At 53.8% G+C, this 23257-nt stretch overlaps 3 protein-coding genes across 3 annotated transcripts; 2 read left to right on the top strand and 1 right to left on the bottom strand.

Annotated features, from left to right (window-relative positions):
• The first annotated feature begins 325 nt into the window (after positions 1-325).
• Positions 326-9081, top strand: HMCES (5-hydroxymethylcytosine binding, ES cell specific). The gene is made up of 6 exons (XM_019499553.2): positions 326-566; positions 3130-3273; positions 4602-4721; positions 5524-5696; positions 6297-6489; positions 7159-9081. The coding sequence occupies exons 1-6, from the start codon at positions 384-386 to the stop codon at positions 7357-7359; spliced, it is 1014 nt and encodes a 337-aa protein (XP_019355098.2). The 5' UTR covers positions 326-383; the 3' UTR covers positions 7360-9081.
• A 2418-nt stretch (positions 9082-11499) lies between these two features.
• On the top strand, positions 11500-14556 carry LOC102557846 (histone H2A). The gene is made up of 2 exons (XM_019499804.2): positions 11500-11890; positions 11980-14556. Exons 1-2 carry the CDS (start codon positions 11702-11704, stop codon positions 12367-12369), a joined length of 579 nt encoding a protein of 192 aa, XP_019355349.2. The 5' UTR covers positions 11500-11701; the 3' UTR covers positions 12370-14556.
• Positions 14557-20690: 6134 nt separating this feature from the next.
• On the bottom strand, positions 20691-22056 carry LOC102558080 (histone H1.10). Its single transcript, XM_006260128.4, has one exon. The coding sequence runs from the start codon at positions 21975-21977 to the stop codon at positions 21315-21317; it is 663 nt and encodes a 220-aa protein (XP_006260190.1). The 5' UTR covers positions 21978-22056; the 3' UTR covers positions 20691-21314.
• Between the last annotated feature and the right edge of the window lie 1201 nt (positions 22057-23257).

Here is a 23257-nt window from a genome sequence, read left to right as displayed (position 1 = left end):
CGCCCCTCCCTCGCCTGTCCCCGACTCGGCTGCCCCGGCCGCGGCGCCTCCCCGGGCTGGTGCGGAGGACCGGCTCGTAGAGCAGCGTAGGCTGTTTCTCGGAGGGGCAGGAGACGCGCTGCCGCCCGGCCCGGCCCGGCCCCGCCCCGCCCCCTTGCTCTTTGCAGCTCAGCTCGGGGCCGGGGGGGCACACGACACGCCTGCCCTGCCCTGCACCCACTGCGCGTGTCCGCCCCCCCACTATTTCTTGCACTGAAGACGCCTCTGGGCGCGGGCGCGGGCACGGGGGCGGGACGCGCGGCGCGGCGGAGCGGAGCGGAGCTAGGGCCGGGCCGGGCCGGGCCGGGCCGGGCGGGCAGCGGGGCGCTGTGCGGGTCGCTGCCATGTGCGGGCGCGTGGCCTGCAGCCTGGCGGCCGACAACCTGCGCCGGGCCTGCGCCTACCGGGACGGGCGCGGCCGCCGCCGCCTGCCCGAGTGGAGGGAGCCGCAGCGCTACCGGCCCGCCTACAACCGCGGGCCCCAGGCCTACGGGCCCGTGCTGCTGGCCCGCCGCCACCTGCACCAGGTGACCGCCCCGCTCCCCTCCCCTCCCCTCCCCTCCGCCGGGCCCCCACGCCCGCTCCTGGGTGGGCCCGAGCCCCCGGCCCGCCCGCGAGGCCTCCCCTTCCCTTTCCCCTTCCCCTTCCCCTTCCTCCTGAGCCGTCCCAGTTGAAGGCGGGCCCGCGCTCTGGGGAGAGGCGATGGCTTCCCTAGACCAAGGGAGCAGCTGGGGAGAGCCCTCGGGGCGCAGTCGTGCTTCTGGCGCTCCCTTGCCCCGCTGCCCCCGCCCCAAGTCTTCTCTGAACTCTCCGCTTGCCCCGCAGCGGGCGGCGGCGTCCATCGCTCAGGGCGCCGCACCGTCGCCTTCCTCTGTGCGGGAGCAGGCGCTGGGGACCCGCGCACGGCTCCGCTGCTGCCCCGGTGCTGGGCTCTCCTGTTGTTTCGGTGGAACCGCAGAGACCTGGTTTCAAGTCAGAGGTTCTCGGCCCTTTTCAGACTCGAGGCACCCCTCGGAAACCACCAGCTCTTCGTTTTTCCATGCTTTTTTTGACTCTGGGGAAATCGAGCAGTTTTTCCCCTGCAAAGACCTCAGAAAGACCACAGCTTCGGGTTTCTGTTGGCAGTCTCTGGGTTTATTTTGTGGGGCATGGTTGCAAACCTAACAGTGGGGGCACCCTGGTTGAGAATCACTGTTTTAAGTCTTAGTTCAAGTATGTTTCATGGGTTTCAGTTTGCTTTGGCAGGTTTTGACCATCTGGGGTTGCACCTTTCCTATTTATTAATAATATTGCAGCTGTTTTATGTCATCTCCCATATATTATTAGATATTAATATATTAGGGTATTAGAGAAACATCATAGCTGAGTAATATTCTTTGCATTTATTCATCAGATTGCTACTGCAAGCCTTGAGATGAAACAGGGTTTACATTTCTGTAGCTTTGCTGGTAGGTTCTGTTCAGCGACCAGTAGTTAGAAGGGAGTGACAAGTTCACAACTGGTTGCTGAGCAATTTGATATCAACATCTTTACATTCATTGGGGAGCATTACAGTTTGAATCCTGCGGTCTCTGAGCAAGAGTGGTTTGCTTTCCGTTTTGTGTGTCCCCAGGCTCCTACCGTTAACGTTCACTTCACAGGATGTTTGCAGGACCAGTACCCCTGTTTGCCACGTTTGTGGTGTGTGCTTCAGTGTGCGCTCCTTCTACAGTAAAGAAAAAAAAGAAAAAGTAATATGAGATCTCTGCTGAAATGTCAGGAATCACCTCCCTGCTGCAAAGGTTTTACACAGGTGTTTAAAGGTGACCCTGCAAAATGCTCCATCTCTTTCGGGTCCCAAATCAAAGCACGCGTGCAAATTTAAAAATTACAAGTATATTCATGTCTTAAAACGTGACATTTGAAAACCACTTCCCCTTCACCTTCCCGTCTGCATGCTCTAATCAAAACCCCATGTCATCCCCTGCAATAGTTGATGAGATTACAGTGCCAAAGCTTGAAGCATTACATCATGAGCTCCGGGAAACATCTGTTACTTCAGTCATCTTTATTCAACTCTTGTCTCTGCTCCTTCACGATTTAGTGACAGTAGGACACGCTCTGTTTCAATGCTGAACCGGGTCATCTTCTGCCCTTTTCGTCTTTCTGATGCGCTTGAAGGACTGAAAAGTTATATGTAACGTACAGAAATGCACGTCTTTGCCTTTAAAATTTGTGTAGTTTGGGGGAAATACCAACTCTTCTCTGTGGTTTTGGCCATCCAAACATTGGCGCCCTCAGAATTACAAAGTGAAATTCACGTGAAGCAGAAGTGAAACCCACTAGTGCGTTTCCATTGTCCAAACCGAGAAAATATACAAACATTAGTTACTCTACAAAAAGTGAAAGTACCCTGAATTTAAATACTAGGTTAATAAAGACCAAATTATTGGTTGTGACATAAGAATGTTTTTAATTAAGCTGATCAAAGAGATTGAATGTTCCCCTTTTTCTTTGTTCATTATAAAGGGGAGGGCTCAGAGGTGGCATAATTGCTCGGCCTTTTTGGGTGCTGAATTTGGAAGAGAACTCGAGATATTGTCATTAAATATAAATAACGTTATTTATGTGGGGGTTTTCCTTATACCCAACCACGTACGGTTATTTTGCTCAAACAAATATTACCGTATGCTAATTATTGCATACTTTAATAACTCCTTCGTAGAAGTAGTAATACTGATTATTTTTGCATCACTTGGGAATGGCAGCCATATTCCATCTGCACCGACTGTATCCAGGCAGACTCGTACAAAACGGAAGTGACAGGAATGTAATTCACAGAGCAGCAATCCACAGTTACATTCCTGGCAGAGAAAGTAATCTGACTTTCTGCTTAATGTGTGCTGCGTTATTTTAACGAGTTATCTATAAGTTCCTTTTTTCTCAGTAGGCCCTCTGCCAGCAGTTGCAGTAGCTGAGTTTGCTGTGAGGTTTGTAGCCTCCACTGTACAATACAAAGGCAGCAAGCTGCAAGATGCTTTGATTACTTTGAAATTTGCTTTCCACTCATACATGTGCTGGCATAAGGTGCTTTTCTATTTTATGTGGAAGGATGCTGACCCTTCAGAGCGTGTCCTGGTGCCTATGCGCTGGGGACTGGTCCCGGCCTGGTTTAAAGAAGATAATCCTTCCAAGATGCAGTACAGCACCTTCAACTGTCGCAGTGACACCATGATGGAGAAACTCTCTTACAGGGTGAGTCTACAGTATCTTTGCATTTAACAAAAGGATTTTGACTGGGGTGTGCCAGTGCTCCTTCTGGTACCACAACACAGAGATTCCTGGTCAAGGGTCTTGCCTGTCTGCTCAGGGTCAGGAAGGAATTTTACCCCATGGTCAAATTAGTATGGGGGGGGGGATGGGATGGGACTAGATGACCTCCAGAGGTCCTTACCAGCCAGACTTTTCTATGAACCAATGGGGGAAATTTTTGCTATCATCAACTCCCAGCAGTGCTACTACCACCTGGTAAGCTAGAGACCAGAGCTAGAGGCTCTCCCTAACAAGTACTGGCTGTTGTTGCCCCAGGTGTTTAGAAAAAGTCCTTTGTATTTGCACATTGTACAACCAGCATCTCCATTTCCATGAAATAGGAGAACTCGTCAGGTAATGGCTTTTCACATGCTGCACTTGACAGGGTGGCCTTGATATAACCTGCTGTTTGGTTCAAGTACCGGTCAGGCTGGAGAAAACAAAGGCAGCATTGCCTGCATACAACTCTTTCGGGAATAAAATGCTATGTGAAATTAATAAAAGCTTGTCAAGCCAATTTAGCAGTGGCACAGCGGGCTCTGTAAGGAGACTTAGCCAGCCTTTTTCAGCTGGAAGATGGGCATCCTGGCATGCTATGTGGAAGTGGGGGAAATGTCTGTAGGAAGGAATTGGGGCATTCTTCCAAGTGCTGAAGAATGCAAGGAGTGGAGGTGAGGACACAGAGAATTATTTTGCTTTACAACTCATGACTTTCAGCAAGAGAGAGAATCATGGACCCTTGCAAAGACTCTTCAAGGCTTATTTAAGCTCTCTCTCTCCCTGATGCCAGGGAAGGCAATGGACAAAGCTCCAGTTGCCCCAGTGACCTATTTTTATTAACACAACTTCTTGAGTGGAATAGAATGGCTACATTTCCACCTCGCACTGGGACCAATGTCACATGCTACCACTGATTTACTGCTATGTGTCTGGGTGAAAACCCATTGAATCATTGTGCAGAAGCCACTTACGCAGCAGTTTGCCATATGGGATGAGATTCTTCTTTTGTTAAAGCATTTATATGCTAACATAAGCCCTGAAAACAAAACATAGGTTTATGTGACCCCCAGTGCAGATCCACAGACCTAATACCTGAGCATTTGAGGATGAGCAGGAAAATGCAATGTGTCAAAAAGCAAGGTCTTCCGTGCATTTAAGCCATCGTGTCATCCTTCCTCTCTCCCCCACCAAGCAGCTTTCTTTGATGTCAGTACATCCCAGTCTGCCATCTGCTTTCATTTGTGACATGGTCAAATTTTCTCTCTTCAAAGGGCCCTCTTGTCAAGGGCAGGCGCTGCGTCGTGCTGGCGGATGGATTCTATGAGTGGCAGCAACGCAATGGAGAGAAGCAGCCCTATTTCATTTACTTCCCACAGACTAAGCAAGAAATGGTACTGGATTCCCAGCCTGGTGGTGTTTAGGCATTTGCTACTAAGCCATTGGCGATTTCCTGTTCCAGAACAGCTCAGAAATATTAATTATGGGTTACAGAGCTCATTTTTTTTCAGCTGTGTTCAGGGTTGAAACACTCATAGTGGAGGCTGTGCGTGCAGTGAGACAGGTGGAAAGAAGCCTTTGGTGGTGTGGGGTGCTGCCTATTAGCACCCAGAGTGACAAACCCCGGAAATGCAGCAAAACAAACCTGTCAAGCTGCAATATGTGGGTGGCCTCTATGTAGCTCACTGCAAGCTCCCTTTGATCTGTGAGTTTGATCCTGAGGGGTGCTGAGCACACAGAATTCCCATGGCTTGAATCTCACAGGGAATCACTTTAGATGATCGCAGAAATGATTCTGCCTGTCACGTTCTGCCACCTCGCTCTTTTATTTTTGTCTGGACACCTGATTTGTCTCATGAGAGAGTTGATCTGCTACTTCTGCTTATCCTCTCCTGTCTCCTGCAGCTTTGCAGTCATTTCTAAAGTGACAGGTTATGCTGTGCAGGTGGAAGGTATTGGCTTTGGGAGGGGAAGCAGCAGCAGTGGAAGATGTGGCTCCTAGTGGAGCTTTTGTGGGAAGGTCCCTAAACAGAGAAAAGCAGTTAAAATAGTAGTTGAGCCTTCAGACACTGACCTGCACTGGGTTTAGCATTTTCTGTGAGGCATCAGCTGCCCTTTAAAGGCCTTTATGTTGAAACGGCATAACACGGGGCTGGGGTTAGTAAGATAGTGATTGTGCCTGATCTTCCTTTCCAGTCAGACATGAAGGAGGAAGAGGGCAATGAGGAGGAGGAATGGAAAGGCAAGAAGTTACTCACCATGGCTGGGATTTTTGATTGCTGGCAGCCTCCCAATGGAGGGGATCCCTTGTACACCTACACCATCATTACAGTGAATGCTTCCAAAGCCATAAGCTTCATCCATAACAGGCAAGTGAGACTGGCCGGTATGGGTTACAGAGCATACTATAGGGCAGCTAAGACTAGTGGGAAGTATAGGAAAGGGCAAACCTTTCCTCTTCTCCTTTCCATGTGGAGCAGGTAGCGTGACTACGTTCCCATAAATGCACAGCCTTGGCAGTCAGGAACCCACAGGCCAGAAACTCTTTCCTGCTTCTTTCACCTGACCCCCTAGGACACGCATTAGCATGTGACTGACATGTTTGGGTTCACTGAATCTTGCCCTTCCCATAAGTCACTGTGGGATTGCCTACAGGCCTGTTTAATGACTGTCAATCAGGACCTTTTCTGGGGGCTGCTTTAATGAAAGTAATATGCTGCCAGCCTCACAAACAAGCTATGTATTGCTTAGTCCTTTCTCCCTGGCTCCGCAGTGGGGTCTCCATGCCACCCAGCTTGCTGTTTACATATGAGGAGTTGCTGCCAACATGGTTCGTCCTGATGTACCTGCAGTCAGCTATCTGTTAATGCTGGCACTTAGCTTGGCTTGCCCCCAGATGACTCAGTTCTACCATGTGGCAGGCAAGTTCCATGCATCAGCATGATCTAAAGGTCTCTTCCCTCATGTAGGATGCCAGCTATCCTAGATGGGGATGAGGCCATCAGGAAATGGCTGGATTTTGCAGAGGTGCCAACCCAGGAAGCAGTTAAGCTTATACAGCCCACGGAGCACATCACTTTCTACCCAGTGTCCACCCTGGTGAGCAACTCCCGGAACGACACACCAGAATGCCTCACTCCCATTGAGCTAGGACTCAAGCAGGTGAGAGCCAGGGCCAGACATGAATCAGGCCTCCCTACCCTAATACTGTCTGAAGATAAAGATTTGTTCTGTTTGTAGTCTTCCCGCTAGGGATTTCCCTTTTCCTGATGCACGCATCATTAAACTTTCCCACCTGTTAGAGAAGTGTTGCCCTCCACCTTTCACAGTTCTGTTATCTTTAAGACCAGAATGATCTTGGACAGTTGAGCACTGTGAGTGAATAAACCCCATGTTTTGCTCACTTGTTGAGCCAAGCCAACAGCCATTCTGCTTCTGGCATGGGAGGGAGATTGTGCATTGTAATAATTCAGGGCAGCCCTTTCTGTCAGAAGATGGTGCTGACAGGTACCAAAGAGACTGCAGGCTGCTACCCATCTTCAGCTGGTGGGGGGGAGATGTCAGAGAGTAAAGGGCCATTAGGGATTCCTGCTCCCTCCCCCACTCTTACAGAAATCAGTCATGGGCCTCCTACTTCATGAGGTGTATTCCCCTTTGAATGGAGCTTGGGATGAACCTGTTGGGAACCTACCTGTGAAACCTTCTGCAGGCTGTGGATCTGGGGCCCAGCTCTTGGATGCCAGTACCAGCATGAATTTGCTGATGTCCCTTGTATATGACCTGGTATTTCTCTGCTACTTCTATTTCTGTGTTTGTCATTTGTCCTCCCAGGAGACCAAAGCCAGCGCCAGCAGTAAAATGATGCTGGATTGGTTAAAAAACAAATCTCCCAAGAAACAGGAAGACGACCTGCCCAGGTGGTCCAGTCAGTTCATCCAAGCTGCTACACCCAAAAGAACCAGTGCAAATGTAATGCACCAGTGGCTGAAGAAAGAGGAAGGAGAATCTCCTGCTAAGAGGCCCAAGATATAGGAGCCAGTCTGGCCATTTGGAGGTCATTCCCTGTTTCCAGTTCCTAAGGAGATGCGACACGTTATCTTGTTAGGCCCTGCAGATTGGTGCTGAGATTCCCATGACTTTGCTGCATGGAGCATTTCAATTTGATCCCTTGTATTGATTTGATGGTGTAGCTCAGTGTTCCCATTGTCCTGTATGTTTCCTGACTCAGGAGGGTGGTGTTGACTTTGTCTTCCACTAGGCAGGCACGGTCACTTCCAACAGCTGTTCACCCCCCCCCCCCCGCATTGCTGGCAGTGCCTTTGCCATGGGAACACCTATATACCAAATACGTATGTGATGGTGAGAGAGGCACTTGACCCTCTGGACAGGGACCAGTGACTATGGAATATCTGAAGGTTAATTTCTCTCCTGCCCTGGTATTCCGCAGATTCTCCTTTCTATGGTGCCAGCTGGCAGCTATCTTCTTTACAGTGTCTCCTTGACGCTGCTGATGCTGGAAGACATTTGCAGCTGGGAATTTAACCAAAGGGCCAACAGCAAGTTAATGTTTCAGTGAGACATTCCCCATCCTTCTCGCCTCCCCTTTGTCCAAGGCCAGGAAATTCTGTGCTAACTCTCTCTTGCTTTGCCTTACAGCATTCAGAAATGCCATAGCACTATGGCAGGGGGATTCTTGGGCTATATGTGGAGAAGAGGAAGGTTGTATAAATAGATATTAAGGGAACAGGGTCCTATTAAAACTCAGGAAGCTTTCTGTTGTGGAACTGAGGAGGATTAGAGAGAGAGTGAGTGAGTGAGTGTGTGTGTGGTGACATACACAAAGTGATCCTCATTAACTCAGTTTTGCTGGCAAACGTTAAAAAAAGTGCCTTTACCTTAAATTGTTTTTATGACTCATTGCCTGTCCCATTTCTGACAAGCTGACCTGCCTTCAAGGAGCCTGTGTGCTAAGCCTCAGGGGCTTTTCTCACTGGCATTATAATATTTTGTGCCAGTTTCTTAGACTGTCTCTCTGTCAGATTTTTTAGAGCTACATGAGATTTTTCCCCCTCAGATTTTCTACTGCTGCCGCTCTCTGCAGCATCAGCAGGAGAAGTTCTAATTTCAGTGAGGAGTCAGCATTTTAACCACTGTTAACCCTGCTCTAAGCAGGGTTAGATAAAACATTGGAAAAAATGGGGCATTGGATATTGCCTGCATGATGGCCCTTACCGCCAGTAACAGCCAGATGTGGTGAATTTGAGGAGAAAAGATTTTCAGAAGGGCTGAGCATATCGGCTGAGCATATCTTAGCAGGGTTCCAGAAAGTGATGACTGGGTTTTATCCATCTCCTTGGGCAGTCATGAGTCTTCATCTCATAGCCTTTATTTTTTTCTTTGGGGTGGGGTACGGGTCTTGGTCATGTTGTTTGTGGCGCTGTTTTGTTAGTGCGGTTTTAAGATTTAGAGTGTGTTTCTGAACTCTCCATTCAGAGAGCTAACAATTACTCTTTTGAGTAAGATGGTGAGTTAGCTTTGAGCTGTACCTGATTAGGAAAGTGCATGCCATTACAGTCCAGATCACTAGAGTACCACTAAAGTAACTTGCATTTTTTTGTCTTTGTCTGATTGGACACCATTGGAGTCAGAAGTGAAAGCAAAGACCTTAGCGTGCGGGGGCTGCTCTGTAAAGCTTTGCTTGTTTGCTTCTGACACAATAGTTTGTAGAAAATAAAGCAATGGATTTGTCTGTGAGGTGTCCCATGCATGTGTGTGTCTGTCTACCAGGTGGCAGGCTCAGAACATCCATTCATCAACCAGTGTGAAGAGCATGGTTTCCTCACTTTTGGTAGAAAAGAATAAGATGACTCTGGAAGGGGATAGTGGGCAAGAGGGAAGCGAGGGAGGCTGTTGGTGGAATAAGGTCCTGAAGAGGTGGGGAGGGGCTATTTGCTAATGAAACTATTCTGGGAAGGCCCATGTTGAAGGCAGCTCTCCAAACTGCTTGTTCAAAGAGCTTTACAGAGGCTTTCTTGCTGCTGGAGAGACTTTTGGGCAGCCCCTGGAGTAAGGCAACATGCAGGTTGCCTGGATGCTGGTCAAGATGCTAGAGATGCCTGTGCTGTGAGGAAGGAAGGCCCTTTAAGAGCTTTGGATCCAATGTGTGATCTTACATCTGAGTCCTGAGTTCAGTACACACCACTGATTGGGGAAAATGCTCCACTGAGCCATGTAGGGAACCAGGAAAGGAACCTCTCTTGCTGCCTGCTCCATGGATTTAGGTCTTCCCTCATTCTGTGCTTAGGAGAAACCAGGCAGAGTCTTTGCAGCCCCTTCCACATCCCCTCCAGCATTCAGCTGCCAAGGTGAACAAATTGCTGTTTATCCCAGGCCTGTTCCAGACTGTCAAAATAACAGGTCTTGATTTGTAGTCCCTGGGCCCGTTGCCTCAGCACCATCTACGGGCTTCTGTAGGCAGAAGACAAAATGTGAGAAATGGATTCCTTTCTGTGCCAAGCATTTTCCTCCCAAGGCAGAACAACTTTGCTGCACTCTCCCTCCTTGCTGCATTGGCTGCAGATGAACAACCAGTACAGAACAGCCTCTTCAAGCCGGCCCAAGCACGCACTCAGGAGTTCCTCTGAAGTACTTTGTGGCTATTAAAGGAGTGAACAGACACCCATCTACTGTAGACTACATTGGTGTCTCCCTTCTCTAGCCTTGGGCCGCTGGAAACTTCCCTGTCTTAAATGGGAAGTAAGCCTTCACCCACCACAGGACTGATAGGACTGACTGTATGCAGAGCATCTTGCAGATGCAAAGCATTGGGAGTGTGATGATCACCAGGCAATTATCTTTAGGATGCAATCTCTGCATAACACCTTTACAGGCAAGTCTGTTAGTATTGCTAATCTGGTGGAGAATGACCACACTGGTTCTTAATGATCTTAACCAGAAGTGTGTGTATGGGTAAATGAAGCCCTTTGGGGAAAACCTAGTGTTAGGTTTCTCCAGTCTCAGCTGCAGGCTCCCCCTTCCAGCTGTGCTTTGCCCTGGGCCAGCTATCTTAGAAAACTGAGTGCACGCTTTAGCAGTGTAGGTGCCTGGATGCAAATAGTATTGTAGGTGTGTGGGATGGAAGAGAATGTGTTTTTACACACTTTTTTTAAACAAACCTAGCACTAAAACAGGCTGGGAGCCTGTCGCTCATACCAGGAAGTTTGACTGGGTCAGGGAAAGGAGGAAGCCTGCTCTATAAACCAGCAGGACACTGAAGTACACTGGCATTCTTAGGATTTTTGGAGGGAGACAACCAGCCTGTTTCCAGAAGGGCAGTCAGGGGCACTAGGGACTTAGACAGAAATCAGCTATATTGCCAAATCTCTTGGCTTGGAAACCTTCCTTCTTCCTCACTGTTGAGAGCAGAAGGGAGAAGCGTAGCCTAGCATGAAAAGGACGGCAGCAGCAGCCAGGGTTGGAAGCACTTTCACTTAGAGCAAGGGGCTGCTACAGCTACCCTATCCTAGGGCTCCCACTGCCTGCACTGAAGTGGTGAGCTGTATCACTCGGGGGGAAAAACAGCCTTGGGTTAATGGGTCCTGTGCGCAGCAGCTCGGGCCTACACACACTGGCTCAGCAAAGAGCTGCTGTCCCCTGCTTTGGGTTGCCTGGCCTCAACAGCCTGCTTGTCCCTGCTGACCTGGCCCCTGGAGGAAAGGCAGCCTCCTCGAGGAAGCAGTAGCTGTGGCCCTGCTGGGTGGTGGAAGAGGGCGGGTTTGTTCCCGTCTGGCTGTGGGCAGGCAGGGGCTCTTCTTCCCCTGCCCAGAACTAGAAGCGGAGACGGATCCTGCCAGGGCAGCGCCTGCTGCTTTAATGAGGGATCGCTTCACCTTCCCTTGTGCGGCTCCAACCCCCGCTGCAGCTACGGGAGAGCTCCTGGGCCCGGGCCTGTGATCTGGGGCAGCCCAGAGGGGTCCCAACTGAGCGGGAGGGGCAGCCGGAGCGCTGGGTCAGGCAGGCAAGAAGCCCCGCAGGCCGCCAGCACCCAGCGCTGGGGCGGCCCCGGCTAGCCCGCGGCGGCGCCACAAAGGAGCGGGCGGGGCCGGGCCGGGCCGGGCCGAGCCGGCGGGGCGGGGCGCACTGCGGCGCCGGGAGCGGTGTTGGGTCCCGGGGGGCAGACAGCGGGCCAGGCCCAGCCGCCTCCCCCCGCGCGGCCCTTTGTGAGGCGGCCGAGCCGGGCCACCCGTCTCCCCGCCGGCGCCGCACATTAATATGCTTCACCAGCAGCTCCCGCGGCGGGCGGCTCCGCTGCTGCGGCTCAGGCGCCGCCGAACGCTGCCAGCCCTATGCAAATCAGGGATCGCAGAACACACCAATGGGAGCCGCGCTCGCCGGCCGGCTCCGCCAATGGGAGCTCGGCGCCGGGCTGCATATCCTCCAGCCGCCGGGCTGGGCTCTTGTCACTGCAGCTGCGGGCGGCGCGCGGCGCGGAGCTGGGCCCGATCCGGAGCGGGAGCGGGCGCGGGCAGGCAGCGGCAGCGACTCCAGCCCCCCCCCGGGAGCGGTAAGGCTGGGCCGGGGGCAGCGGGGCAGGGCGGTGCAGGGCAGGAGGGGCTGGCGGTAACGCTGTGCTGTGCTGTGTGTGCCCCGCAGGCTCCGGCCATGTCCGGCCGAGGCAAGTCTGGCGGCAAAGCCCGGGCCAAGGCCAAGTCGCGCTCGTCGCGGGCTGGGCTGCAGTTCCCCGTGGGCCGCGTGCACCGGCTGCTGCGCAAGGGCAACTACGCGGAGCGGGTGGGCGCCGGCGCCCCGGTGTACCTGGCGGCCGTGCTGGAGTACCTGTCGGCTGAGATCCTGGAGCTGGCGGGCAACGCGGCGCGGGACAACAAGAAGACGCGCATCATCCCGCGGCATCTGCAGCTGGCCATCCGCAACGACGAGGAGCTCAACAAGCTGCTGGGCGGCGTCACCATCGCGCAGGGCGGCGTCCTGCCCAACATCCAGGCCGTGCTGCTGCCCAAGAAGACGCAGAGCTCCAAGAAGTGAGGCCCAGCCCCGAGCCCCCGCCGGGCCTGCCCTGCCCCGGCCCCGCGGCGGGGAAGAGCGGCTGGAACAGCGCCCGCCCGGCTCCCTCCTCCCGCCGGCCCGGCCCGGCTCGGCTCTCGGCTGCTGCCCGGACTCTCGGCCCCGCAGCTGGCCCGGGTCCCACCCCCGCCCCCTTGTCTCTCCCGTGGGGGAGATGGGCCCCAGCGCTTCCTCCCTCCCTCTGCCCTTGTCCTCTTCGGGTTGATTTCTTCTTCCACCACGGACTGGGAAAGGGGAACCCATTTTGCACAGTGGAGGCTCCGGACTGTGGCAGGGCTTCGTCCCTTCCCTCCCCCGTGTTGGGCCGCCTCGTCTTTTCCATCCCTGCCCAGTGATGCACCTGGAAACCTGCCTCTGCCCTGCCCCAGGGAGCCCGTCTGCTTGTGCCCCTGGATGTAGGGGGCAGAGCGGCCTCTCCTGCTCCCTTGTGTTTTTTTGCACGAGTGACCAGCCCCTTCTCTGCTGGCCTGGCTGCATCCCAGAGCCAGCAGGTCCCTGAGGGCGGCGATCGTACCTGCTGTTGCTGCACATCCCCATGAATGTGACCACAGATGGACTCGCTGAGATCAGGCTGGGCAGGAAGGCCCGACGTTTCTCTCCGGCCAAGAAACATCTTTCAGATGGTGTCTTGTTTCCCATGAGGGATGATGGGTGGGGGGGAGGTGTCACCACCTGCAGAAGAGCCCCAATTCTTTCTCCTTCTCTGTTCCTTTTTGTTGCCGTGTCGTTCTGAATTACCTCCTTGCAAAGTCACCTTACTGTAGCTGCGTGGCCTAGCTCGCGTTCTCACGGGGTGTCGTAGGACTTTAGTTATGTCTCCTCCAGGAGAGTGGGGTCTGCTATGGTTTGGGGGTCAAGGGGGTGTGCTTAAAGAGCATGTCAAGGTCAGGGGCTTCCTGCAGACGGGGAGTGCTGTTTCTGTTGTGCGTTTTGTTTTTTGTGTTCCTTCCTGGTTGGATCAATAGTTCTATGTTGCAGAACCATTTATTTTTTATGGAGACTTAGCGTTTGTATCCTAGTTGCACTTTAACATGACATGCAGTGTTTTTGTTCGACACTACTTCTAGTACTTAAAATAAAGTGCTAATTATACATCTGTTAACTGTAATCCTCCTTAATGGATTAGCATTTTTTGTTTGGGGTTTCTTTTTTTCTTTTCCTTCTCTATCTGAAAAACTTTGGACTTCATATGAGAATCTAGTTAATGTGGTGTTTATTATATGGCTATTTGGGTAACGTATGAGCATGAAAGTCAGCCTAGCTGTCCCGTGACACATAGTAGCTGTGATCTTCTAGAAATTGGTATAAATAGCAGCCTTGCTCGCTGTGGTGAGAGCAGTTTGCTTACGTGAAAGGTTGATAGAAATTATGTGCATGCAGCAGTGTGTCTAGGCTCTTGGACAGTAGAACTTAATAACCTTATTAAAAGTACAATGGGCAACTGTGTCTGTGCTGTAAGTAGCATGTGTTCAACCTATCAAATCAGCTGTTAATCTTGTGGATGAAGTAACTTGCTCTGGCTCTGACTCGATTTTTAATATTAAAATTTACCTAGAGTAGATGAACTTGGATGCTTGTTAACTGGTTTTTATGAAGGGTTTTTTCACTCCATGCGTAGAATGTGGAAAAGGTACATTGGCGTTGTGTAGTGATAATGGAGAAGTAGACCTTGATACGTCATTGGCTGTCTGCTTGGTTCTCTGGTCCCCCATCTTCCCGGTGCAGACCTTGGAAAAAGCTCTCGTGTCTGGGCAGTGGTCTTGCTGCTGTGACACTGGACCAACTTAGATTTCATTCCTCCTGTAAACTGGATGTTCATCCTCCTGGGGTGGGTGGGGGTGGGAATTATGTGTTCACACGCAAACCACTTTTGTTTCTAGGGAGTGAAGAATCGGAAGTATCTGTATCTATGTCCTGTGTTCTCTCTCTCTCTCTCTCTCTCTTTCTTTTTCTTTCTTTCTTTCTTTTTTCCTTTTCTTTCTGTTTTTGTTTTTGTTTGTGGTTTGGTCTCTTCTTTTTCCTCCAGGACCAGCATTCTGTACAATTCAAAGGAGATTTGCTTTGTATTTCTTAGAAAATGCGGAACTTGTGATACTGAAAAAAGAACAGTGCAAAGCCAATATCTGATTAAACTGGTTCAGTATTGAATGCATGTCAAACTTGCTGTCTCTTATCACCGCTTCACCTGCTTGGTCTTGGATCTGGAATTGTCCAATCTGTGGGAACAGGCAACTCTTTAATACTGGTAGCTTTGTATTTGGGCTCCTGCAAGACATGTGGGTGGGGTGGAGCTTCCCTTTTACTGGGCCTGTTAGCTGAAGTCTGATGTCTCCCCCATGGAAGCTGCTCTGACCCTGCCACCCCACAAAAATGCCTTCCTGTCAATGACAACAAATGTGACTTGTGCCTCCTGTGGGCAGTGTAGGATCACTTGATACTTATAGTGCAGCAAATGCGAAGAAACTTGAGTTTCCCTCGGCAGGTTTGGCTTGCAAAAGGGAAATTCATTTAAGCTAGAGTGCCCCTTTATGTGAAGGGCAGGGCTCTGCCTTAAAAGTGCAGCCTCTGTGCTGCAGGTGCCAAACTAGTAGACCAATGATGTAAATCCAGGTCAGGGTGGGAAGACAGCTGATCGGCTTTCGATTGCTTTGCTGATTTGATGGCTGCTCATGTGGAGGAAGGACCTCTGAAGGTTCAGCCAGCCTTGCCCTCTGAGTAAAGGTGGAGAGCTCACAGTGCGACTAGGAAGGCATTTGGCAAACCAGGAAAGCCAAGATTGCTATTCTGGACTTGGCTACCCTTAAAGCAGAGAAACAGGGGGAATAAATCTTTCTACAGAAGACTGTCGAGACAGTATCACAGATCAAGCTAGTTAGTTATACTGCACTGATCAGTATCTGAGCCTGTGGTGCTAGGTGCTCTACAAATGCTAATGAGACGAACCCTGCCTTGAGCTTGCAGTCCAGGATGGGGAGAGGCCTCAAGCAAGCATGATGAATCTAAAGGAACAGATTGTAACCTTGGGAAGCACAGGATGCTAAAAACTTGCCCCAGGCCTGTATGGGTTACAGGGCTCTGACTGAATTCCAAATGGGTGTCCAGCAAACACTGATCCGTCTTCCTAGGTGTCTTTTGAGCAGTCTCTCTAATCTTGGGTCTGAAGCCCTGTCAGGTAGGGTGGAGTTTTGCTAGTGGCATGCTGCAGCTGAGAATGAAGTCCCTGCTGCTTAGGTGTGTGGTAGTTCTGATACAGAGAAACTCTGACCCTCTGTCCTCACTCAATGTGAAGAACTTTATTGTGGCTTGTGGTGGCAGGGCACCAGCTTAATGGGGCTGAACTCTGAAATGAGCTGTAAAAGAATTCCAGATAGTTTAGCCAAGGATTTCTTACACGTGCTAGGTGCTCACTTTTTGCCAATAACAAAATGGCTTCTTATGAGCAGGCTCTAAATTGTACATCTGAACATCTTCACAAGCACAGTTGGATTGTGGCTATGCGGTGGGTGTAGTGCACAAAGCAAAAGAATCCGAACAAGTTGGTCTTGATGTCAAACTAAACCCCTTTTTCCACCCCCACCCTCCAGCTTATGTCTGTCTTGAGCAGAGGACAGTGGCTGGAGCAATGGTGTCTAGACTACCTTAGTCCTGAGGACTAAATATTTTTAAAAGGCTCTCGCTACCAATAGCTAACTTGCAGGCCTGCAGGTGAGCAAAGGTTACAGCCAACCTTGGTTTGTGCAGCTGCTCTGATTCCAAGGGCTGTTCTCTGTGCTTTTCGTAAAGCAAGTGGTCACCTGTGGCTGGTGCCCTCTAAAACTCTTTAAAGGATGGAGTGGGCTGTGGAGACCAGCCCCCTAGCTGTAAAGCTTTCCTGTAGATAGCTGAGGACCAGGTATAAAAAGCCTGCTTCCTTGCCACTGTTCAGCCTCTCCAAAGAGCCCTGTCCTCACGCTACTGGGTCGACAGGGCTGTAAACCTTAATTGGGCTGAGAAGCTGAAATGGCAGGATGTTGTCAAGAACAAGACGCTGCTTGTTCCAGGCCTGGCTAATGACTTCGGATGCACGCAGGTCAGTTCTACTTTTTTGCATTTTGCAACTTGCCCAACAAAAAATGGGCTGAGTGGGTTGCAGTTGGCTTGCCTCAAGTGCGTAGATTCTAAGCGCTCCAGCGTGTTCATGATGCATGTTCAGTGTCAGCAACAAGCTTTTGATAAAATGATCCCTCTCTTTCCTAAATGAAAAGAGAACCCACCAAGAGAGTGGAATCCAGACCTCAACTCCTACACTTCTTTGGGCAAACTTCCTTTAGCCATGCACTGAGTACTGGGAACACTTCTGGGGGTGGGGAGCTAGCCTGGCCATGCCTACCTACTTCCCCTTCTAGTTGATACTGCAAGCTTGGGCAGCAAGGGGACCGGCTCCCTTCAGCTGTAACCAGCTTGCCTATAAAATAGTTAAAGGAACCTACCTATCTGCATCTTTTGAGTTACTTCTCAAGACCTGTGGCTAAAAGAGAGAAGCCACTGTCTTGGTGTATCTTGCAGTGTGTTGTGCAAGTCGGTCCCCTACGTGTGCGGGAAGCTGTCTTGCAACAAGAAGGGAGAGATGCTTTTAACAAGGAGAAACGCAGAATATTGGGATGCTGCAGGCCCAGCACTTGAAGCCACCCCTACCACTTCTAACCTGATGAGATTGAAGGCTTGTGGGGGGAGGTCTTTTTTTTTTTTTTTTTTTTTAAATTCTTCAAATTATGCATTGTTATATGATGACCTTGGAAACCATCCAAGGATAAGGGGCCTTGGCTAGTGTGAGCTCTGTGGGAAGAGGAAGGTGCTACAGGGGCTTCAAGGAACCTGCTGCTTTTCTTGTCCATGTTTGCAGGGCTGGAGGAGGGATGCAAGCCTGCACTCTGTCTGGGAGCTGGAAATGGAGTTCTTATGTTCTGCTGTTGAGAAGTAACTAAGCAGGTCTGTAGCACACATTCAGCTGCTAGCTCTGAGGCAAAACGACATTGACCTCACCCCTCTTCTGCTGTAGCAGCCATCCCTGCAGTAAGGGTTCACTTCTCATCAGGATCCTTGCACTCCTGCTGGTTCAAGCAGTAGGTACACTATTGTCTGAGGATGAAAGCCTGATCTCTCCTATTCCTGTGCTTCCTTTCTCTATCCCCTACACTGCTAGAACTTGGGACAGGCCATCTTGACTTCTGTGTTAGGTATCCTACAGACAGCCATGATTTGCAGCTCTGGCTTCTGGATGCAGCCAAGACCAAGTCATCCCAGTCCTACCTTCCCTTGTAAGAGTTGCCTCTGAGGTTGCTGGCAAGAGTGCGATCTGGCTGTTGTTCCCAAGCACAGGGGCCTGCTCCAAAGCCCACTGATACCACTGGTAGTCTTTTATGCAACTAGAATGGGGCCCTGCCTTATGATAGGTACTTGAGGGGGAGGAGACTGGCAGGTGTGTGTGGGAGAAACCAAGACACTGTCCTTTTGTGGCTAGCTGCTTTTCTGCTGCTTGTTTATTTGAGAGAGATGCGTTTGTACAGGGCTGCACAGGGCAGAGAGCCGGCTGTCTGGGCTGTAGAAATCAGTCCCAGTTCATGGTTTAAGTTCTAGACTGCTTCAGTTACTGGCTTTTTTTTGAGGAGTCCCCAGCCTCTCACTGGGTGCCTAGTTCCAGCTGTGATTGATCACTAGATTTTTGAAGCAGTGGTCTGCAGATGAGATGCCAGCTCTAAATCTCAAAGCTACTTAGTCTTGCTAGTAATATGCTGCCTTTTTATGCAGGGGTTGCTACAAAGATCACTTGAAAGGCTTTTGCCTAATAACATGGACTGAGAAGGCCTAACAGGTGAGATGAGCTGAGGGAGAAGCTTCTTTTTTTTTTTTTTACTTGGTGCAGCTGTCCCATTCCCACCGCCATCTGACTGCAGAGCTTCTAATGGCCCAGATGAAAATCCTTATAATGTAGCCTGTGCACTGGGTCCCTACTCCAGTTTATATTGGAAACCCAGGACTCAAACAGCCTAGCAGCATGCATCACTTCTAGCATGGTCTTTTGCGTCCTACAGGCCTTTCCCACCTTTTTTGCATGTCATCTTAGCTGTAGGCTCCATAGCAGGAGAACAGAATGGGTTTGATCAGTCTCTGCCAGTGGGGCTATGGTTTTTGGATCATATTCTTGAACGTAAGTCCCACATGCAGGCAGACCATGGGTCCAGCTAGCCCAGTACCTTGTAGTTCACAGCAGCAGTGAACAGATGCTAAGGGCCTGATCTGTCCACTGTTCCTTCTGGCTCCTACAGGCCTAGGAAAGCCTAATTTGGACTAAGATAATGCAGTGTTTATAATGATAATCTTTCCAAACAACCATAGTTGCTCCTGACCAGCCTGGCTGCAAGTGGTAGGCATTGGAGCCCTCCCCAGGATCCATGGGAAGCAAAGAGGCTGTTAGACCTTGATGCCTGTTTCCCTAAACAGCCTCTGAATGCAGCCGTGCTTGGCCTGTTTACCTTCATCTTGAGAGAAGTGAAGCAAAACTAGCTCAATAGCTCCCCTTCTGGCAGCCCAGAGCCAGCTGTGCTACAACATTAATTTCCAGAGAGTACTGAGGGTTGGTAGGGAAGGACTGCAAATCCAACCAGCCAGTGCCCCAAGAAGCTTCCCCTCCTGCTCTCCCAGACATCTCATTAATGGATCAGGTGTACTAGTAGAATGGCGTTCAAGGTAAAAGTCCACAACCCTCCATCTTCCCTGCACTGACAGCCCTGGGTTTGCTGTATTGCTGCTCTAGTGCAGTTCCCCAGACCAGCCCACCCTGGGAGCGGTAAGGGCAGGACATGACTCTCTTCCCAGCCCTTTGAAACACACTGTAGAGTGCTGCTGCCTCCTGGAGTAGGTGGATTCAGAGGAGGGATTCATCCCTGCCCTTATCTTGTTTTACTTGCATCAGCAGGTGAAAGACCTGCCCTCCCCCATCTTGTCTGTGTGGGCTCAAGCCTGGTCATGGCAGAGTGAGCTGCCACTGCTACCTGGGCTCCAGCTGCTTTCTGAGAAGCCATGGACCTGTTTTCAAGGGGGAGGCTGAAGCCACTGCCTTAAGTCCCAGAGCAGTTGCGTTGGCAGGGGTGGCTGGGAAGGGGAAGCTTTGGGCTTGAGCATCATCTGAGAAGTCCTAGCAACCCTCTTGAGTTCTTCTGTGTCAAGTGAGGACTGTGTGGCTCCTAGGTCCTGTCAAAGCAGGAAGGATGCAGCACCTGCAAGAGGGCTGGCAGCGCTGTGCCAGTGCAAGGAACGTTGCACAGGTGGCTGTGAGAGACCAGGGCCTTGGATGCTGGTGGAAGAAAGAGCATCCCAGCAAGTGTGAGGCCTGCCGGGTAGGTGTGCTTAAAGGAGGGAACTGGAGGGAAATGCCCTAGTTAGGAACAACAGCTATTGAGCCCTGATGCAAAAAAAAAAAGAGGGGGGGGGGGGCCTTAGTCCTGGCTGTAGGGGAAGAAGACCCTGACTTGTTGCATCTTTAAAAGGGAAAGGAGGGGCTGGCTGGTGCCTTGCTACCTGGCTCTTGCAATTTCCCAGGCCTGCACCAAAGGCCCTAGCTTCTGGGGGGGGGAAACGCATGCTGAAGCACAACTTAAATTGTGCTGCAATTTTGCCACTGCTCAAAGAATAGAAGAGCTCCTGTCTCCTTCCCCCGGCTGAGCCTTGGTCCAATGGTTGTCCCTGAGGATAGCAGCGGTGCAGCCTACAAGTGATGGACGCTGGGAGCTTCCTGGAGCAGCGTGGAGCAAAAATCCCTGGGGGGGCCAGGAAACTACCTGCACTGACCTCGGGGGAGGGCTCCCTTCATCCCATCCAGCCCCCACCCCTAGCACTAGGCGGGGGATGGTGCTGCAGGAAGATGGTTCCACCCACTGCCACCCTAACCGGTTGGTTCCACCCGCTGTCCCTCCGGGACAGCGCCCCCCTCCCCCCCGCCCATGGCAGCCCCATGCAGGTGCCGCCCCCCCGATTTTTGTAAGCCTTCTATCGCTGCAGCCCCTAAATGCTCAGCCCTAAGCTTCGAGCTGGAAAAGCCCCATGCACCGCCCCTTCGCCTCCCCTCCCCCGCGGGGTCGGGAGCTGCCCTTGGCGATCGCACCCCACGACTGCCGGGCTTTGTCCACACGAGCTGAATCTGGTCTGGGGAAGGGCGGGCCGGGGCACATGGTGCTTGGCGGATCGGGCCCAAGAAGGGGGCGGGGCAGCCAGACCCTCCCCCCGCACACGGAGGAATCACCAGATCCGAGGTTTTTTTACAATTTATTGACCAAAAAAAAGAAAAAAAAAAAAAAAAAAAAAAAGGCTCGCCGCACGAGGGGCCGCAGCGCCCGCTCCCCCCACCCCCGGGGCTCCTGCTCGGGGCAGCTGCCTTGCCGCAGGGGAAAAGACGCCGCCTGTAGCCAATAGGCACCGGGCAGCCCGTTTCCATGGCGCCGCCAGGGGGCCGGAGCCAATAGGGGGCGCCGGAGATGTTCGAAAATTCGGAAAGAAGCGAAGCAACCGGCACCGCAGCGCGGGAGCGGGGCCACGTGGCGCGGCCCCTGCCGGGGGCGTGCGGAGCAGGGGCGGGCGCGGGGGACATAAGCGTTTAAAAAATCAGCGACTACAGGGACGCGAACGGGGGTCGCCCTGCGCACACGGAGCCCCCCCACCCCCCGGGGCGGGAGGAGGGGAGCAGCGGGCGCCTCCTCTAGTCTTCCTGCGCACGGAGGCGGCTGCAGAGCGAGGGCGGCGACACAAAGACAAAGCGAATAACCCGGGTCCGTTCTCAGAGCAGAGTCTGTGTCTGGGGGGGCTCAGTCCTCGGTGGCGGGGCGGGGGGTGGGGAGGGAGATCACGGGGGCAGTGTCCTCGCCGCCCCGCTCTCATGCCTTCCTGGTCTTCAGTGCCTTCGGCTTGGCCGACTTCTTCACCTTCTTGCCGCCGGGGGAGGCGGCACCTTTCTTGGCCGCCTTCTTGGCTTTGCCTTTCTCCTTCCTGGCGGCGGCAGCCGCGCCCGCCCCCTTCTTGTGCGATTTCTTCTCGGGCTTCTTGGTCTTGGCCGCCGGCTTCTTGTCCACGCGCCGCGTGGCGGCCGCCGCCACCGCCTTCTTGTGCGATTTGTGGGCGCCGCCGCCCGCGCCCCCCTCGCCGCCGCCCTCCAGCTTCTTGCGATTGAGCTTGAAGGAGCCGTTGGCGCCGGTGCCCTTGACCTGCAGCAGCGTGTCGTTCTGTACCAGCGCCTTGATGGAGTATTTCAGGTAGGTGCGCCCGTTCTGCTGGTCGAACCACGCCACCTTCTTGGCCTCGTTGTAGATCTTGGCCAGCGACGAGCCGTTGCGCTCGCCCAGCTTGCGGATGGCCTCCACCACCAGCTGGCTGTACTTGCCCGGCTGGTTCTTCTTCTTGTTGTTCTTCCTCCTCTTGGACGGCGACAGCGAGGAGCCGCCGCCCTTGGCTTTCTTGGCCGCCGCCTTCTTCTCCGGGGCGAGCGGCACCTCCTCGGCCTCGGTCAGGGGCAGGTCGGCTTCTTCCAGCTCCACCGACATCCTGGCGGCAGCGGGGACTGCTCCGGGCAAGCACCGCTCTACTCGGCTCCGCGGCTCGGACGCGACTGGCGGGGCGGTGCTCGAGCGGCGCTTTATATGGGCGCGGTGCGGACCGAATTGGGAACAACAACAGGCTGGTCGGCGGCCAGCTCCAACTTGTGCTTTCTGGAGCCCCTTCGCGGGGCCCTGGCGCGCCCGCGCCGCGCCCCCCCGCGCCGCCCGCCCGCAGGGCCCCGCGCCGGACGCTGCCCGAGGCGGCCGCGCTGCCGCCGGGGCGCCCGGCCGCCGGGAAGAGCCCCCGCGCCGCGATTTCCCGGGCGCGCCCGGTGCGGCGGCGAGAGCGAGGATGGGGGCGCCCTGTGTGGCGGCGCCTGGCCCCCGCCGCCGGGCTCTCCGGCCGCCGCCGCCGCCCGGGCCGGACGGCCAAGAGCCCGCGGCGGGGCGGGGGGCCGGCGGCGGGCGGCGGGGACCCCCTGGCGCCGCGCTGGCCCCGGGTTGATCGGCGGGAACTAACACAGTCGACGCCCTCCCGTGGTCGGCGGCAGCAGCAGCACGGAGCCGGGCCGCCGCGCGCAGGGGGGTCCCCGCCCCGGCCCCGGGCGCCGCCGCCGCCGCCAGCCCCCGCGCCCCCACGCCGGGACTCTCCCGCCTCGCGGGCGCCGCGCCCGGGCACAGGGGAGCCCCCGCGCCCGCGTCCGGGGGGGGCTTCGCTGTGCTCCCCTCGCCCGCCCCTAGGAGCTCCCGCGGCAGGGGAGGGCGGCCCGGACCGCGCTGGGGGTGGGGGGCGGGGGCAGGGGGTCCTGGTCCGCCCGGGCTGGGGGGGAGGATGGACTCGCCCCCTCCCCCAACCGCTGTGTGCCGGGGGCAGGGGGCGGGGATCGGATGCAGCGACCCCCGCACCGCGATGCGGGCGAGGGGCAGAGACCCGGGCAGCAGCAGCCGGGGCCCGATCAGGCGGATCTGCGGTCCGGGAGGCAGTAGGGCCCCTCTGCTCCCACCTCGCCCTCGCCCTCCATCCTCTGCCACCAGCGCCGCCCCTGCCCCGGCGCTGGCGGAGGGACCACGTACTCCGGGGGGGGGGGGGGGGGCTGAGCCCCATGGGGGCAGACCTGGTTCCCCCTCCAGCCCCTCCACCAGGAGCGCTGCCTGGCTGGCGCACACCCAGGGGATACCGGCTCTAATGCTCTGGCAGAGCTGTCAGCCCCAGCCTCCTCCTCCCCTGTCTGCTTGCCACCGTGGAGGGCAAGCCCCCCAGGAGTCTGCCCCTAGCCCACCTGGGG

Source organism: Alligator mississippiensis, chromosome 12 (assembly GCF_030867095.1).
Source record: "Alligator mississippiensis isolate rAllMis1 chromosome 12, rAllMis1, whole genome shotgun sequence".
In the NCBI taxonomy this organism is placed as follows: domain Eukaryota; kingdom Metazoa; phylum Chordata; order Crocodylia; family Alligatoridae; genus Alligator; species Alligator mississippiensis.
Note: the sequence above shows the minus strand (reverse complement) of the source record. Positions and strands in the feature narration are given on the sequence as shown.

What these genes read in the sequence shown, in the direction of transcription:
- HMCES (XM_019499553.2), top strand. Translation starts at nt 384, where the DNA reads ATGTGCGGGCGCGTGGCCTGCAGCCTGGCGGCCGACAACCTGCGCCGG. An exon ending in CCCGCCGCCACCTGCACCAG is followed by an intron (nt 567 to 3,129) that starts GTGACCGCCCCG and finishes TTTATGTGGAAG; the next exon opens with GATGCTGACCCTTCAGAGCG. An exon ending in ATAAGCTTCATCCATAACAG is followed by an intron (nt 5,697 to 6,296) that starts GCAAGTGAGACT and finishes TCCCTCATGTAG; the next exon opens with GATGCCAGCTATCCTAGATG.
- LOC102557846 (XM_019499804.2), top strand. Translation starts at nt 11,702, where the DNA reads ATGGGAGCCGCGCTCGCCGGCCGGCTCCGCCAATGGGAGCTCGGCGCC. An exon ending in CCAGCCCCCCCCCGGGAGCG is followed by an intron (nt 11,891 to 11,979) that starts GTAAGGCTGGGC and finishes TGTGCCCCGCAG; the next exon opens with GCTCCGGCCATGTCCGGCCG.
- LOC102558080 (XM_006260128.4), bottom strand. Translation starts at nt 21,977, where the DNA reads ATGTCGGTGGAGCTGGAAGAAGCCGACCTGCCCCTGACCGAGGCCGAG.